General features: G+C 39.8%; 1 protein-coding gene across 2 annotated transcripts; it reads left to right on the top strand.

The window, feature by feature from the left end:
* The first annotated feature begins 162 nt into the window (after window positions 1-162).
* Window positions 163-13,908, top strand: QNG1 (Q-nucleotide N-glycosylase 1). 2 transcript variants are annotated; one of them, XM_082401243.1, is made up of 4 exons: window positions 163-669; window positions 1,751-2,010; window positions 8,088-8,283; window positions 13,098-13,908. In XM_082401243.1, the coding sequence occupies exons 1-4, from the start codon at window positions 291-293 to the stop codon at window positions 13,328-13,330; spliced, it is 1,068 nt and encodes a 355-aa protein (XP_082257369.1). In that variant the 5' UTR covers window positions 163-290; the 3' UTR covers window positions 13,331-13,908. The 2 variants fall into 2 exon arrangements, with proteins under 2 accessions (XP_082257369.1, XP_082257370.1); XM_082401244.1 differs by having other exon boundaries at window positions 641-1,210.
* The last annotated feature ends 2,164 nt before the right edge of the window (window positions 13,909-16,072 follow it).

The following is a 16,072-nucleotide window of genomic DNA, read 5'->3' on the forward strand; positions in this document are numbered from 1 at the left end:
GCTGCTTCTGACACGGCCGTAGACTAAACTGGATTCGGTATCTAAGCACAAATCCAGGCACATAATATTAATTTAACGATTTAATACACTTGTTTCCTCATCCATTTCTCCAAACATTCCAACTAATCCTAAACCTCCAAATGGGCCAGGATTCAGCAAAATGAAGAAGTGGCCTGCCTGGGACATGGGGGTGGGGGTGGCGGGACCGCCAACCCGTGTCGTAGTCTAGGGGTGGCTCGGCCCCCCGCACCGAGACCCACGGCCAGAAAGCTCGCGTTCCAGGAACCCGGATGCAGGGCGTCGCCAATGGTATCTTGCCCAGACTTCGCCCTCCGTGGAGAGGGGAGGGGCGGGAGCCGAGGGAGGGCAACGCAGTACACCGGTTGGAATCATCGCGACTCGGGCCACGGCGGCGGACGCAGGCCCACGTGCCCGCGGGAGGGGGTGGGGAGCACGGGCAAAACGGCCGAGCCCCACGTCTCGGAGTGGGCAACTCCCAGCAAGGGCGCGCCGGACGCTGCGAGGCGGTTTCCAGACCTCCAAAAGCGGAAGCGGGTCCCGGGAGTGCGCCCCGGCACGAGTGGGCGGAGCCGCCCTCCCGGAAATGCCTGCGGCCTCCGGCCGGCGCGCGGCGCGGCGCAGCGCGTCAGTCTGCACAGTTCCCCAGTGGTACGGCTGCGGCTGTCGGGGCTGGGCCCAGTCGGTTTTGCTAGCCTCTCTGAGAGGGCGGGAGCCTTTTAGGCCAGCGATCCCGCGGTGGGAAGGGAGGGGGAGTCGTAGGGGACCCTGAGCCTTAACCCAGCTAGAGAGGGAAGAGAGTTTGGCCAGCCCGCGGGCGAAAGCGTCGGTTCCCTTTCCACAGGGGAGGGGCGGATGGATGGGCTTCTGACTCCCAGGGAGTCCGCAAAATTCATTGCCGAGAACAGTCGAGATGTGTTCATTGACGGCGGAGGCGTAAGGAGGGTGGCCGAGCTTCTGCTGGCCAAGGCCGCGGGGCCGGAGCTGCGCGTGGGGGCCTGGAAGGCCTTTCACGAGCTGAACCCCAAGGCGGCCGACGAGGCCGCCGTTAACTGGGTGTTCGTGACAGACACGCTCAACTTCTCCTTTTGGTCGGAGAGTGACGAGCACAAATGTCTGGTCGGGTACGGGGGGAAGACGTACAGTGGGTACTGGTCCCTGTGCGCCGCGGTCAACAGAGCCCTGGATGAAGGTTGGTGCCCCTTCTCCCGGTCAGACCCAGCAGCTTTGAGGTTTCAGTTTAGTGGGAGGGTCCCACAGAGCGGGTTGGGAGATGGAATAATGTGTTGATAAGGCGAAATTGAAGATCTTCACTGCCGGTACCTCTGCTTAAAAGTATGAGAAGAGGCTGGCATGAAATCTTTATTCAGTGGGAAATGATTCTAATATTTATCATTGTCACAGCTAAGTCAAAGTCAGTTTTCTAAGGAATGCCACTTTGATGGCATCTGAGGAACAAAGGGCAGAAATTATAACACATTTTACACGGTCAAAATACATCTGATGTAATATTACAATTGTTAGAAGTGGATGAATAAATACAGACAAGCAAATAGAGAATGAGGGATCTGCTTCTGATTTTTAATTACTCGTCCACTTTTACTGCATTCCTGTAACAATTATGCATTCCTTTAACAATTATGTGGTTTCATTTTAATTGTGTTGCAATAGCAAGGGCCTAATGAATATACAAGTATGACATTGTTCCAATGCCTTTTCTTTTCTCCCCAAGGAATACCAATGACTAGTGCTTCGTACTATGCCACAGTGACCCTGGATGAGGTTCGGCATATACTCCGTTCTGACACAGACGTCCCCATGCCTTTGATAGAAGAGAGGCATCGGATTCTCAATGAAACCGGGAAAATTCTGCTTGAGAAATTTGAAGGCTCTTTTCTTAATTGTGTCCGAAAAAGTGATAAAAGTGCTCAGAAGTTATTGCACCTAGTAGTTGAAAGCTTTCCTTCTTATAGAGATGTGAGTCAGTTTGAGGTGAGTTGCTTCTGTTGGCCATTTTATTTTTTTTAGTTTTTATTTTTTAAAATATACTTATTTATTTTTTGGCTGCATTGGGTCTTTGTTGCTGCGCGCAGGCTTTCTCTAGTTGCGGCGAGCGGGGGCTACTCTTTGTTGCGGTGCGCGGGCTTCTCGTTGCAGTGGCTTCTCTTGTTGCGGAGCACTGGCTCTAGGCGCGCGGGCTTCAGTAGTTGTGGCACACAGGCTCAGTAGTTGTGGCTCACAGGCTCTAGAGCGCAGGCTCAGTAGTTGTGGCACACGGGCTTACTTGCTCTGCGGCATGTAGGATCTTCCCGGACCAGGGCTCGAACCCGTGTCCCCTGCATTGGCAGGCGGATTCTTAACCACTGTGCCACCAGGGAAGCCCCTGTTGGCCATTTTAGAGTTCTTTAATTATCTTCTCATAGTTAACTCTTTTACTTCCAGAATTCCTTTTGAGAATAAAAATTTTAATTTTGGAATTTTTTTCCATGTGGAACAAAGGAACAATAACAAAATTATTAAGTAGTGTTTCAGAGATAATACTTTTCTTATTGTTTTCTAATCAGTGTATTCTCTTTATTCTTCTGTCCTTTAAAATGTTTCAAACCTGAATTAACACTAGACCTTCAACATGATGTTGTCACTTAGGGATAGTGAGGTCCTTTTAGTACTTCAAAAAATTTACTTCATTGGATGAAAATCAGGATGTATACTAAATTCTCTCTAATAAAAAATATTTCTTGCAGAGTTCTAATGTATATATACTATGTGTTTTCTTTTTCATGCACAGGGTACTTTAACAGTATTATTTGTTTTATGGTACAAAGAAGTTTAAATAGGCGTTCTTTTAAAATGGTGAACATTTTGTGTACTCTCCCAGTGTACACCTGGATTTTGCTTTTGTATAATTCTTTTAGAATTCGTTATCACTGTTTATTTTAACTGTGATGTAGAATTGAAAGCAACTTCAGGGGGATCATATAATGTAAATCTATTGACTAAGTTAATGAATACTTGTGTCAACTTAAAATTTTGAAGCTACCCTTTTGTAATCACAATTCAACAACTAAAATTACCAGTAATATTGTTCAAATCATTCTTTATGATTTACAAGGTGTTTGCACAGACACTCTCATTTGATCCACAGAACAACTCTGTGGGGCCTAGGGACAAGGAACATTACAGTCCTGTTTGCAGACCAAGAACCAAAGTCTGAAAAAAAGAAAGGTTAACTAGTGTATCTTAGGTCATTTAGTCAAGAAATAGCTAGCTTTTCAATTCTGCTGTAAAGTGAGAGATGCCTGATTATGTATGTTAAGATTCTTTTAATTGCAACTGACAGACACAAAACAAGAAAAAACTTAAGCAAAAAGAATTTGGGGATAGGTACTGGGGATAAACATCCAGGATCAGGGACTCAGTGCCATCAGGATTCAGTCTCTCTTCTTTGTTTCTGTTGACTCCATTTTTCCCTTACTGCAGACCAGCTTTCTCCATGAAGTAGAAAAGGTCCATGAATTTTGCATTTTATCGCTTCAGCCATCAGGGAGAGAGGGAGAAACTTCCTCTCGGTTCTGAAACTCCTGGGCGAGGACTGAATGGACCGGACAGAGGCAGTTCTTAGAAAAGAGGCCCTAGGCCACTGTTGAACTTTATTCTCTTCTGAGGAACCATTTTACTAATGCAGAGGGTACTTTGAGATTTATCTTTGTCTTCAAAGTATGTCATTTCAACCTTGTTTTCAGGAAATTTGGATCAAGTTCCTTGGTCCATCATTCCGACCATTTATAAATATATTAAACAGTGTATAAAATAAATCAAACTGCCATTAATGTGGCTAAGAATCTGTGTATTCCAGAAATGACATGGTTGTTGTAGAAGGAGGGCTAAGATTAAATCTAACATGACTTCAGGATGGAATGAATTCAGGACACCATGTAGTTTATTTACTTTCAAGTTGTTCTGAATTTTTGTCTTTGTGAAAGAAAGCAGTGATTTTTTGGGTAGATTATGATATTGATTTAGTAAGCATTTGTTGAATTTCTCTTTTATTTACAGCATAGTGCTTTCTTTTGATTTGCTATGTATGCTGAAAAGTTCAGTTAAAAACTGTACCAGGATATAGATTAATTTTAAGGCTGATACATTTTAAATGCAAATTAGTATCTGAACCATTTCCCATCAGTATTTATTTCTAAAATACATTCTTACAGAAATATCCCCAAAATGTAACAAAAATCAAACCTAAACCTTTTAACACTTTCCTAAAGGAGTATTATATTTTTTCATAAGTTTATCCTTATTGTTACTCAAAAGCACTATATTTCTGAAAGCCATATGATTCCTGACATAACATTGAGCATGTAGTGGGTGCTCACTTAACCCTTTGATTAGTTAATTTACAGTTACCTTTGCATATTCATTTAAAAGATATATAAATAGTTAAAGCACTTTGCTCAATTAATTCCAAGTCTAAAGGAATTCTAATGAAGTTTTGGCGCTGCTTCTGAATTCAGAAAGTGCTAAAATCAAATGTCTTTTAATCCATATTTAAAAATTTTCTAATTGCAGAAGTAAAACAAATTAATACAGAATTTGGAAGGTACAGAGGAGCAGTCTTTATTCTGCCAAGAGGTAACCACTGTTCACAATTTGGTCTTTTTCTCTGTGTGTGTGAACGTGTATACATATGAGTGGGGGAGAGTTATGCTATATAAACTGTTTTAAAATTTAACATATTATGAGCATCTATGTCAATAAAAATTCTTCACAGCACACTTTTTTTTCATACTACTATTTTTAATGACTTCACATTAAAAGTCATTAATGGATGTATGGATGTACCTTATGGATGTACATTACCATAATTATTTGCCCGAACTATTTTACCACAATAATTGTGATACACAGTTGTAGTTTTTAAATTGAATTTTGTATCTTATTGTTTTCAGTTTTATATAATAAAAAGCAATACTGACAACAGTTCACACCCATAATATTTTCTTAGGATGGATTCCTAATAATGGGATTACTGAGTCAGAGCATGGCCAGGATTTTCAGGCTTGTGATACATAAAAATAGTAACTCTTCTCCGGAAAGATGATCAGCCGCAGCATATTGGAATGCCCTTTTCCCTGCTCCTTCGTAATATGGTCATGGTATTGGTTGCTGTATTTTTAAATCTTCAGCAAGTTACATAAAAATAGTTACAATTGTTTTTAATGTTTATTTAGTTACTGAGATTATCATTCATTTTTAGACATTATGAACAAATAAATGAAATTAGAAAATTTGTCTAAATGAGACAGTTTTAGATCAGTGATTTCCCAACCTGGCTATGCCCCAGAATCAGTTAGGAAGCTTCAGAATTCAGATACATTTCCAAAGCAGCATCCTCAAAGATTCTGATCTATGGGTAAAAGAACTATTTTTTTTAAGCTCTTCAAGTGACTCTGATTTAGACTATTCAGTAGCTATATAAAAGTTCTAATTAATAGATTGGCTTCTTTATGCTGATGTACTGATAAATATACATGAAAAGCATGAGCTTTTCTGATATTTTAATTGATAACATTTTATGTTACTCTTAAGCATTTGTAATTTTTGACCTTTCTAATTTGTTCATAATAAGTTTGTTGCAGAAAATCAACTCATGGTTATAGAGTTTTACACTGATAATTATTTTATAAAGGTACTATTTTGAAAATATTTTATTCACAAAGCAATATTATGGAACATATAGGGTAATTGTTATTTGGGGATTTACTGGTATTTTCAGTGATATCAGTTAATATTTTAGAGACGTAGAATTTTATTACTAAAATTATTTCATTACTAAAAACCATATCAGCTTGTTAAGAAAATGTTTTATAGGTGATTTGAGTTTATTTTTAGATTCCTCACTTGAATTTGTTTTTGTTTTTGTTTTCATTTTAGGGTATTATAATCTAATCTTTGTGATACTAGTTGGCTACCATGGAAACAGTGCTCATGATGTGACAATTTGTGTTTTGTTAGATACCAGCACTGATTTTGTTATATAAGTCTGGTTCCTAGATTTTTCCAGTTTGCTCTATGAATCTTGTTAGAAATAGGAGACAATAGCTTCTATCATAGTAAATATTATGATGTAATAATTTTGTTTGAAACAGTTTTATTTTGCAAATTAAGTTTTATGCCTTGCTGTTTAATAAAGTAGACTTGAATTAGAAACCTAGTTACCATATATAAGTCCAGCGTATATAGAGGAACAGCTGCCAGGTTGTCATATTTTGATAGGTTTGAGAATGTAGATTATTCCCAAATGATATAGGGATATTTCTTAGTGGTGATTTGTTCCCCCAGCACTCAGTGTAATTTAGTCTTTGCACTATGTCAAAAAATGAGTGTATGTGTTTGCCCGAGAAAACAAGATACCTGCTTTTTTAGTGGTGGCCTTAGAAAATTTAGTTTAAAAAAAAAAAAATGAAATTTAGTTTATTTAGTAAAAGTAAGTCTGGATTGATTGTAAGAGGTATACCTTAAGGTTAAGCAATATTAGGTTATTTCTCATTAGGACAGTGTAGCATTGGGGTGGTTTTTAGTAAATATAGGAATCTATATTATCATCTTAAAGAATTTTTATATGGAGTCTTTCCCTGAAGAATTTAATTTCACTTTTAATTTACTTCTTTATGTCATTTACTTATTAAAACATTCTCCGAGGTGATCAGAATATATTTTGGGAGCCAGTGATACTGATTATTCACATTTAACAGACTAGCAGTTATAAAAGATGATTTGAGGTTATTAGCACTGGTGTTAGGACTAGGAGTAGACTGTAATTATCTTTGTTCTTCCATAGTGAAAGCTAATGAGCATTTGTAGTTTTATAGAGAGTTTTAAAATATATATATATTTATTTATTTATTTGGCTGCACCGGGGTCTTAGTTGTGGCACGTGGGATCTAGTTCCCTGACCAGGGATTGAACCCAGGCCCCCTGCATTGGGAGCATGGAGTCTTAACCCCTGGACCACCAGGGGAAGTCCCTATAGAGAATTTTTGAGTTAAATTATGACCCATTCTCTTATAATGCCTGGTTAAATTTGTTTCTTCCATGTATAAATATAATTGGTAACTAATTTTGTTATATGAACTTACATATTAACTTGGACCATTTCCAAAAAGGGTAGACTTGATAAATTCTAGCTGTTGATCAGTTTTGTCTTTATCTCTGAAATAAGTTAATCATTTTATCTGAAAGGAAACAGTTAAAAAATGGATGTTGTGGGCTTCCCTGGTGGCGCAGTGGTTGAGAATCTGCCTGCCAATGCAGGGGACGCGGGTTCGAGCCCTGGTCTGGGAGGATTCCACATGCCACGGAGCAATTGGGCCCGTGAGCCACAATTACTGAGCCTGCGCGTCTGGAGCCTGTGCTCCGCAACAAGAGAGGCCGCGATAGTGAGAGGCCCGCGCACCGCGATGAAGAGTGGCCCCCGCTTGCCACAACTAGAGACAGCCCTTGCACAGAAACGAAGACCCAACAAAGCCATACATACATACATAAAAAGAATGTAAGCAGACAAGAATAGCATTAAAAAAAAAAGAAATGGATGTTGTAATTCTCTTCAGAGGTGAATTTAGGAATGATTATTTTCTTCTTTATACTCTTCCATATTTTATACAATTAATGTGAATTATGTTGCAATCAGAAAAACATATATTTTTTAACTTAAGAAACTTTCTAAAGAAATACTATCTAGCCCTTAACAATAGCAAGCAGGTGGATTATAGTGACACAGAAATATGTATATGAAGTAATGCCATTGAAAAAGAACACTAAATAGTGCCATGATTACATAAATTGTATTTTATGTGCTTTGAAAAATATAGGAAGTAAATTTGGAGTGATAGAGATAACTTAGTATTTATTAGACCCCTTCTTTTTTTCTGTAAAAGGTCTATAAATTCTTACCAAAGAGTAAGATTATTCTACCCTTGAAAAATGTTTTCTATGTGTGCCTTTTTTTAAATAGCATACATAAAGCTTTCACATACCCAGGTAACATTTATATTCTCCTCATTCATCAGGGGAAAAGAATTTCTTTTTACAAACGGGCCCAAATCCTTGTGGCAGATACGTGGAGTGTATTAGAGGGAAAAGGAGACGGCTGCTTTAAGGACATCTCCAGAATCACCATGTTTGCTGACTATAGATTACCTCAGGTTCTTGTTTACCTGGGAGCCCTGAAATACTCTGACGAACTACTGGAGAAGCTTCTCAAAGGTTTGCCAGCTTAATTAAGACATTCTTTGTTATACTATGAATTGTCGTTGGGTCTTTGTCTAGTTTCTTTTACAAAAGGTCTTCTTTCCTTAAAAAACAAAACAAAACACTATTATTGTTAAAAGCACATGTAAAGAAGAATGCAGGGGCAATTAAATTACAGAGAAAATTGCTTTTTGTTGTTTACAGTGTGGAATATAGATATTGTTGGAAATCACAGTATTTGGACATCATCATTTCAGAGTCTTATAATAAAATGAAACCTAAATTTATGTCACGTGAAGGTGTGCAACACTAAGACAGTTCAGGTTTGTATTTAAAGAGTGTTAAGCTGAAGAGCACACTACACTGTGAAATAAAAGGTGGGCTGAGTGATAGGTAATATGTACTGGATTTTGAGTTAGGAGGCTCCAAGGTCTGTCACTGGCTTATCTTACACAAGTCACTCACTTTCCTAGGCTTATTTTTTACCATTATTGGGTTTGATTATTGATTCTCAAGAGTGGGAGCCTTATTATAATATATGAGTATAGATAATTGTGTTTGTATGAAAAGTAGCTTTTTGCTTTTTGTTGTTTTTTTTTGTTTTTTTTCCCCTCCCCCTTCTCTGCCCTCCCCCCCAGCTTTTTGTTTTTTAAACATTTCTTTGTATAAGGAAAATAATTATATTGTACAATTTTCATGTTAATTTCTCTTTTAGGTGCAGTACTTTCAGCTTTTTTCTTTATTTTTAAAAGAAGTAGTTTTTATGATTGAATAATTTTCTCTTGTGAAATAGATTTCAATCACCCAAAATAAGAATAGCACAGGATAGAAAAGTACCATTATTCCTATGATTGCTTCTACCAGGTTTTTATGCAGCCTTGGGCAATGCGTTTTGCCCATTTCCTCATTTGGAAAATAACAAGCTATTTTATGTCATAATGCTCATGTCTGGGGTCATTAATTGTTGGATACCTTTAAAAGGGACAACATTTAGCAATCAGGGCTTCTACATACAGCCATATTCAGCTGATCTTTTTTCTGGCCAACGTATAGAACGTTCATTCCTATCTCTAAACACACTGTTGCTTGGTTTCCCTCACCCATATTTTCTTTTTTTCAATTCAAATCCTACACATCCACAAAGGCTTAGTTCAAATGTTACCTCTTCCACATAGCTTTTCCTGACTCTCCATGCTTTGTCCATCTCCTTCTCCTGAGTTTTTAGAGCACCCAGTTGTCTCTGCTGCTGTGAGAAAAACTCTGGTGAGAAGGGATCACCCAGCATAGTTGTACAGAGTTGTCTGAATTTTCTTCTACCATCCATTTCACCTCCAGAGGCTCTTTTCCAGATGTCCAGCTGCAGCTGTTACTGCCTCTTATTACATCCAGCTTCAAACTGTCCTTCACTAGTTTGTCATAGGGGGAACAAATTCCCTTGCCTCTTAGTTTATTTAAGCAAAGTTGGAATTTTATTTTCCCCAAAAAGTACTTTACTAGCAAACTAGAGGAGAAATACTGATAGAACTTATAAATATAAAGGAGCACACGTAAGTCTAGGACACTGATTAAAAAAAATTTTTTTTTAATATTTATTTATTTGGCTGCGCCAGGTCTTAGTTGCGGCATGTGGACTCTTTTGGTTGCAGCATGCGGGCTCTTAGTTGCAGCGTGTGGAATCTAGTTCCCTGACCAGGGATTGAACCCGGGCCCCCTGAATTGGGAGCATGGAGTCTTAACCACTGGACCACCAGGGAAGTCCCTAAAAATTATCTTAAGTGAAATCTAGAACCAGGTGGCTTGATTAGATGAGGTAGAAACTTCCTTAACTGGTCTCTAGTGATACTTTTTCCAAACTTGAGGATATGCTACGTGTATAATTCTTTTCTTCTCTTCTCTTCTGGGCAGGGCAGCCCTTGGAAGATCTACTTAGATTTCTGTTCATTTACCTACCTAGATTTCTGTTCATTTTATCTTTAGCCCATCTCTTCGCCAAAGGCATATTTTTTAGCCAGCTATAAAGACTGACAATGCAGTTTGGCTAAATTAGATTCTTCATTGTGATTCTAAGGCTGACTTTTAGGCCTAATATGTTGGCCAGGTTACCTTCCCTGACTCTAATCTATGTCAGTCCTCTCAAATGGTTTCATTCTTTTTCTGTTTCAAAGTCCATGTCCTATTCCATACTATAAGTTGCTGTATTAGTTACTTTGTTAGTTTCCTTATGGCTGACATAACAAATTATCACAAACTTGATGGCTTAAAACAACAGAAATATATTCTCTCATGTCTCTGGAGGCTAGAAGTCTGAAATCATGGTGTTTGCAGGGCCATGCTTGCTCCCTCTGAAGGGTGTTGGGAAGAATCCTTCTTTGCCTCTTCTTAGCTTCTGGTGGCTGCCAGCAGTCCTTGGCATTCCTTAGCTTTGTAGCTGCATCACTCCAACCATGGCTTTCTTCCCTGTGTGTCTCCTCTGTCTCTTCGTATCTTCTCCTTTTTTTTATGAGGACAGCAGTCATGGCATTGAAGGCCCATCTTAACACAGTTACGACCTCATCTTAACTTGATTACATCTGTAGGAGCTCTTTACGAGTAAGGCCACATCCACAGGTACCAGGAGTTAGGACTCGAAAGTATTTTGGGGGGGGAGGGGAAGGGTGGGGAGGAACACAGTTCAACTCTACAGTTATTTGTTACTGTGTAACAAATTATGCTCATATTTAATGACTTAAAGTAACAAACATTATCTCACAGTTTCTATGGATCAGGAATTTGGGTGCTGCTTAACTGAGTGCATCTGGCTCAAGATTGCAGTCAAGCTGTTAGCTGGGGCAGTGGTCTTATCTAATGGCTCCACTTGGGTGGTGGTATCTACCTCCAAATTCACTGTCATGGTTGATTTGGCAAATCTGGCAAGTTGATAGTCAAGTTTGAAGGAATTGATTAGCAAGAGAACTGAAGAATGGATTTGTATGCTGGTACCTGGGGCAAAGTAAGGAAATGGAGGGAAACAGCCAGTGTCTGTTCTTCCACCTGCCCCAGGGATCAGGGAGAGATGGATGGAGGGGACACTATTTAAGATCCTAGGTGACAGAGTGGAACTCAATGGGGCTAGGGTATTTCCCCTGGGTCTCAGTGGATCACAGGGCCTCTCAGATACTGTGAAGCTCTGTGCAAGGGTACAGATTGGTGGCCAGATATATATATATATAATATATATATATATATAATATATATATATATATTATATATATATAAAATATATATATATTGGTGGCCAAATATAGCTTGCAGATGTGTTTTGTTTGGCTTGAACCATGTTTTAAGCAATTTTTAATTAGTTATCAGCACTTGACAAGTAGGAGATTTCACATGAAAATCAACTTTCTGGCTTCTCTTGTAAGAGTAGAGAAATACAGGAACATTGGGTTTACCTTTACACGGGGCAGCACATGCTCTCTAGCTCACCACAGTTTGCATCTGGCAGCTGCATCCACTTACTGTATCTGGCTTATCTTTATAGGCAGTTGAGTTGATGAGCCCAACTCTAGTCTCCCTGGCAAAGCACTGCCAGTGCCCACCCTGCAGGATCAGATATACCCTGGAGGTGGGTGCTGAATAGACTGCAGGTCCTATAGGAGCTCGCGGCTCCGTATTCAGGCAGAGCTGACTAAAGGATCCTGAATCCAGGATGTGAGGGCAATCTGGCTGCGACATCTGTCACCCCATTGATGGCCAGGGTTGATTCGGCTGATCTGGCTGGTTAGGTGGGTGTCCCCTTCCTCCCTCACCACTCCATGTGCGTCCCTCCCGAAGCTGCGCGCTCGGTGGAAGAGGACAACCTTCCCCGATAGAGGAGGACCGTTCTTCGGTCAAGGGTATACGAGCAGCTGTGCTCCCCCGCTAGAACATCCAAACAAGCTCTCAAGGATCCTGAATCCGAAGAACGATCATGGTTTTCCTTGCTCAAGCTAAGAACTTTGATTTCCTAGGTTTTCCTTGATGTACCTGGCGTGTCCCCAAGACAGTGTTAAGTGGGGAAGGGAGGTACTGTTTATTTGGCCCCCTAGGAGTCCTCTAGATTTTGCAATAGTGTTTTTATTTTTCCTGACATTAAACCCAAATTTTAAATCCTCTCTAAAAGTAATTTAATAATCTTGCTGTCATATTTTAAAATGTATGGTTAGGGACTTCCCTGGTGGTGCAGTGGTTAAGAATCTGCCTGCCAATGCAGGGGACACGGGTTCGAGCCCTGGTCTGGGAAGATCCCACATGCCGCGGAGCAACTAAGCCCGTGCGCCGCAACTACTGAGCCCGCGTGCCACAACTACTGCAGCCCGCGTGCCAAGAGCCTGTGCTCCGCAACAAAGAGAAGCTACCGCAACGAGAAGCCTGCGCACCGCAACAAGAGTAGCCCCTGCTCACCACAACTGGAGAAAGCCCGCGCACGCAACAAAGACCCAACATAGCCAAAAAATAAATAAATAAATAAAATTTTTAAAATAAATAAATAAAAATAAAATGTATGGTTACCCCATACTTATTTAGCAAATATTTATTGGGGAGCTAGTATATGCAAGGTGCTAGGCTAGGTCCTAGGAATATTGAGACAACTAAGCCAGACATGGTCCTTGTCCTTGTGGAACTTAACTTGCAATTTTGAATTCATGCCTGAGTTTAGAAATGGTTTAAATTACCAAAAATAAATCTGAGATTTACAATTTTAAAATGAGTACTATTTAAATACTGTGTTTTGTCCTATAGTAAAGTTTTGACTAGATTTCATTTCATTGACTATTAGTGCTTCTTGCTCTGTCTTTTTTCCCTTGCAGGAGAAATGCTTTCGTATGGGAATAGGCAAGAGGTGGAAATCAGAGGGTGTTCACTTTGGTGTGTTGAGCTGATCCGGGATTGTCTTCTGGAGCTTACTGAAAAAAAGGGTGAAAAAACTAGTGGAGAGATCAATTCCATTCTTCTGGATTATTTCTTATGGGACTATGCCCGTGATCACAGGGTAGATATGAAAGGAATTCCATTTCATCGCACACGTTGCATATATTATTGACCCACAATGTAAACTGATCCTAAGAAAACTTGCATTTTTATATCACATAATTATTTGTATAATTCTTCTTTGTTATTAGAGAAGGTGGTAGAGGTTACAGCAACAAGAAAATTGATTACCCAGGCTCTCTTAAAATATTTTCCTGACATATCACTCTGTATTGCCAACTTTTTCCTTTGTTTGCTTATTTAGTTTTCACTGTATTTTCCTTTTCTATGGATACATGACAGAAATAGTAAAGGAAATTTAATGCTTTCTTTAAATCTCAGATTTCTTAAAATTAATCATGCCTTATAATGTGATTGACCTTTGGTAATAATATTTCATCCATTCAATTGGTATCTTTTTTCAAGGTGTTGTAATTTTCTATATACCTTAATCATTTGATATAAGAGAGAGAGAAAGTAGGGTCTTTGCTGTATGAATGCTGCTGCTCTTGTAGAAATCAATCTTGACAGATTTTTTAAAACTTCTTATTGATAAACATAATGATTTTCAATTTAGGATATCTGTACAGTTTTTTTTTTTCTTCAGAGTAACTACATTAGAATTTATTGAATAAAGGTTTTTTAAACTTCTCTTAACTCTGGAATGAATTATTTCATTAAAATAGAATTTACCACACATACTTTTAAAAGGTTTACAATGAATCTGACTATTTACTTTATGTTGCAGGACTCTCATTACCTACCAAGCAAGCACTCGTCTCCCATCTTCATCCCCACCTCCCTTCTAACGTAATCTTGATTTTTGTTACCTACCTTATCACCTCACTGTGACTGTGTGAATCAGAAAAAGCCGTCCTTTCTCCAGGCACTTCACTGCCATCTGCTGGAAACTTGTCATAATAGCTTTACAAATGACAATGAGTGGGAATGTGAGTGGGGCCCCCTGGAGTCCTGTACTGCACAACTTGCCCCACCAGAAGTAGTGGTCCTGTATCTGTCTCTCTCCTATGTGACTAAGGGGAAGGTGATCTTGTCCCCAGTTCTGGAGATAGACCTGAGTTAATATGAATGGTGTATTATTCATGATAATCCTATTCTCTGCCTGTGATTGTTCTAGTAATAGATATATAATCTAGTTCTGGCCAGTGACACTGGAGGGCAAGTCTGCAGGGAGGCTTAAGGGAAAAGGTTTCTTCACTTTGAAGAAAGGGCCATGGGAGAAGATCCCTCTTCTTCCTCTGAGCAATGTTCTGCCTTAAATGTAATACCTGAAGCTGTAGTAACGATTGTGTGGAGCCAGAGCCCTCCTGAACCTGCCCTGCGTGAGTCCAGCCTAGCTATGGCCTTCATTCCTGAGATAATGAACTCAGCACCTTATTATTGCCATAATTTTGAATTAGTTTTCTGTAGAAAGTATCATAGTTAATAGTTTCCAATTTAACCCGCTCTTACAAGGCTCCAGGAAGCGCAAGCAAAACAGTTGCTTAGACCTCAGGACTGGCCCAGCTCCTCCTCCTGTCGCCCTTTTGCTCCTCTCCGTGTCCTGCCCATCCCTGTACCCTTTCCCCTGCTTCCTGTCTTTTCCCTCTTCTCCCTCCTCCCCATCTCTCCCTCTCCTCCTCTCTCCTTCCCCCTCCAGGCTCAGCCAGCTCTGGGCTTCCTGCTTTCCCCATTTACTTCTCCATCATGTAAAAGATAGGGAAGGCAGTTTAGGGCTGTATGGTGCTCCTTGATGTCCAAGACGCAGCTGTCTTTTCTCTTGTTACACTGAGCATAGCCTGGACTCGTGATCCAAGATGTCTGCGTTCTAATCTAGGCAGCAGGATTGAAGAAGCTACGAAGTTGAAGAGTGCAGGGGTTGACAGGAAGGCTCTAGCAGTTACCACGTGCAGTTTTGCTTTCATTTCACTGACTAGAACTTAGTCACATGACCACAACTTACTGCCAGGGAGGCCAGGGAACTATTCTCTATTCCAGGCATTGGGTACCAGCTAAACTAAGGAGTGTGGATGGATATTAAGAAACAGCAAGTTTTCATCACCATGCATGGATTTTATAGTTTTCATACCTGATACAGACTAAGAATTTAAATTAAATAACAATTCACCTAATGGTTTTAACAGCCAGTGATGCTCACTTTCCAGATCTATTGTGGGATTGCAAAATAGTAATATTCTAATTCTAATATTCTTGGTTGTGTGAGCCTTGCACAGAGATAACTTCTCTCTTGATGGATTTCAGGATAGATTTAGGAGCATAATGAACTTGGAGCCAGCTCCTGAAGTTCCAGAAGATGAGAATGTAGAAATAGGATCTAGAAAGGTTTTTGGTTATGTTGATTTATTCTGCATGCTAATCTCAAAGACAATGTAAATGTGCACAGCTCCTGGAGCCCCTCCCTGCCCTCCCCATCACAGCCCTCCATTCAGGGAAGTCCTTTGTTTACTGTCGTTAAACCAGTTCCCTAGCAGAGATGAAACATTAGTTCTGATTCCTTGGTGACTGTTTCCTTTAATAGCTTTTGCTTTGTAACAAGCTCAAAAAACATTTTTTTAAAACATATTTCATTGATTTCTTTAGGATTATCTGGTGGTTTAGCCATGGTACCATGTCGATGTCTTCCAGCCAAAGTAAACAGGTTGGGTTAATTACATGTTGCAGCATGGGATGTCTCAGTAAGAGGATGCCTTGGGACAGGGTCTAAGGAAGCAAGGTTCTCTCTAAATTGGATGCCATCAGCCAGAGGCAATTCTACCTTTGGCTATCTCAAATCTTATCTATAAAGAGGGCAGGC

The sequence above is a fragment of the Balaenoptera borealis genome (assembly GCF_965194805.1).
Source record: "Balaenoptera borealis genome assembly, chromosome: 8".
Taxonomy (NCBI): Eukaryota; Metazoa; Chordata; class Mammalia; order Artiodactyla; family Balaenopteridae; genus Balaenoptera; species Balaenoptera borealis.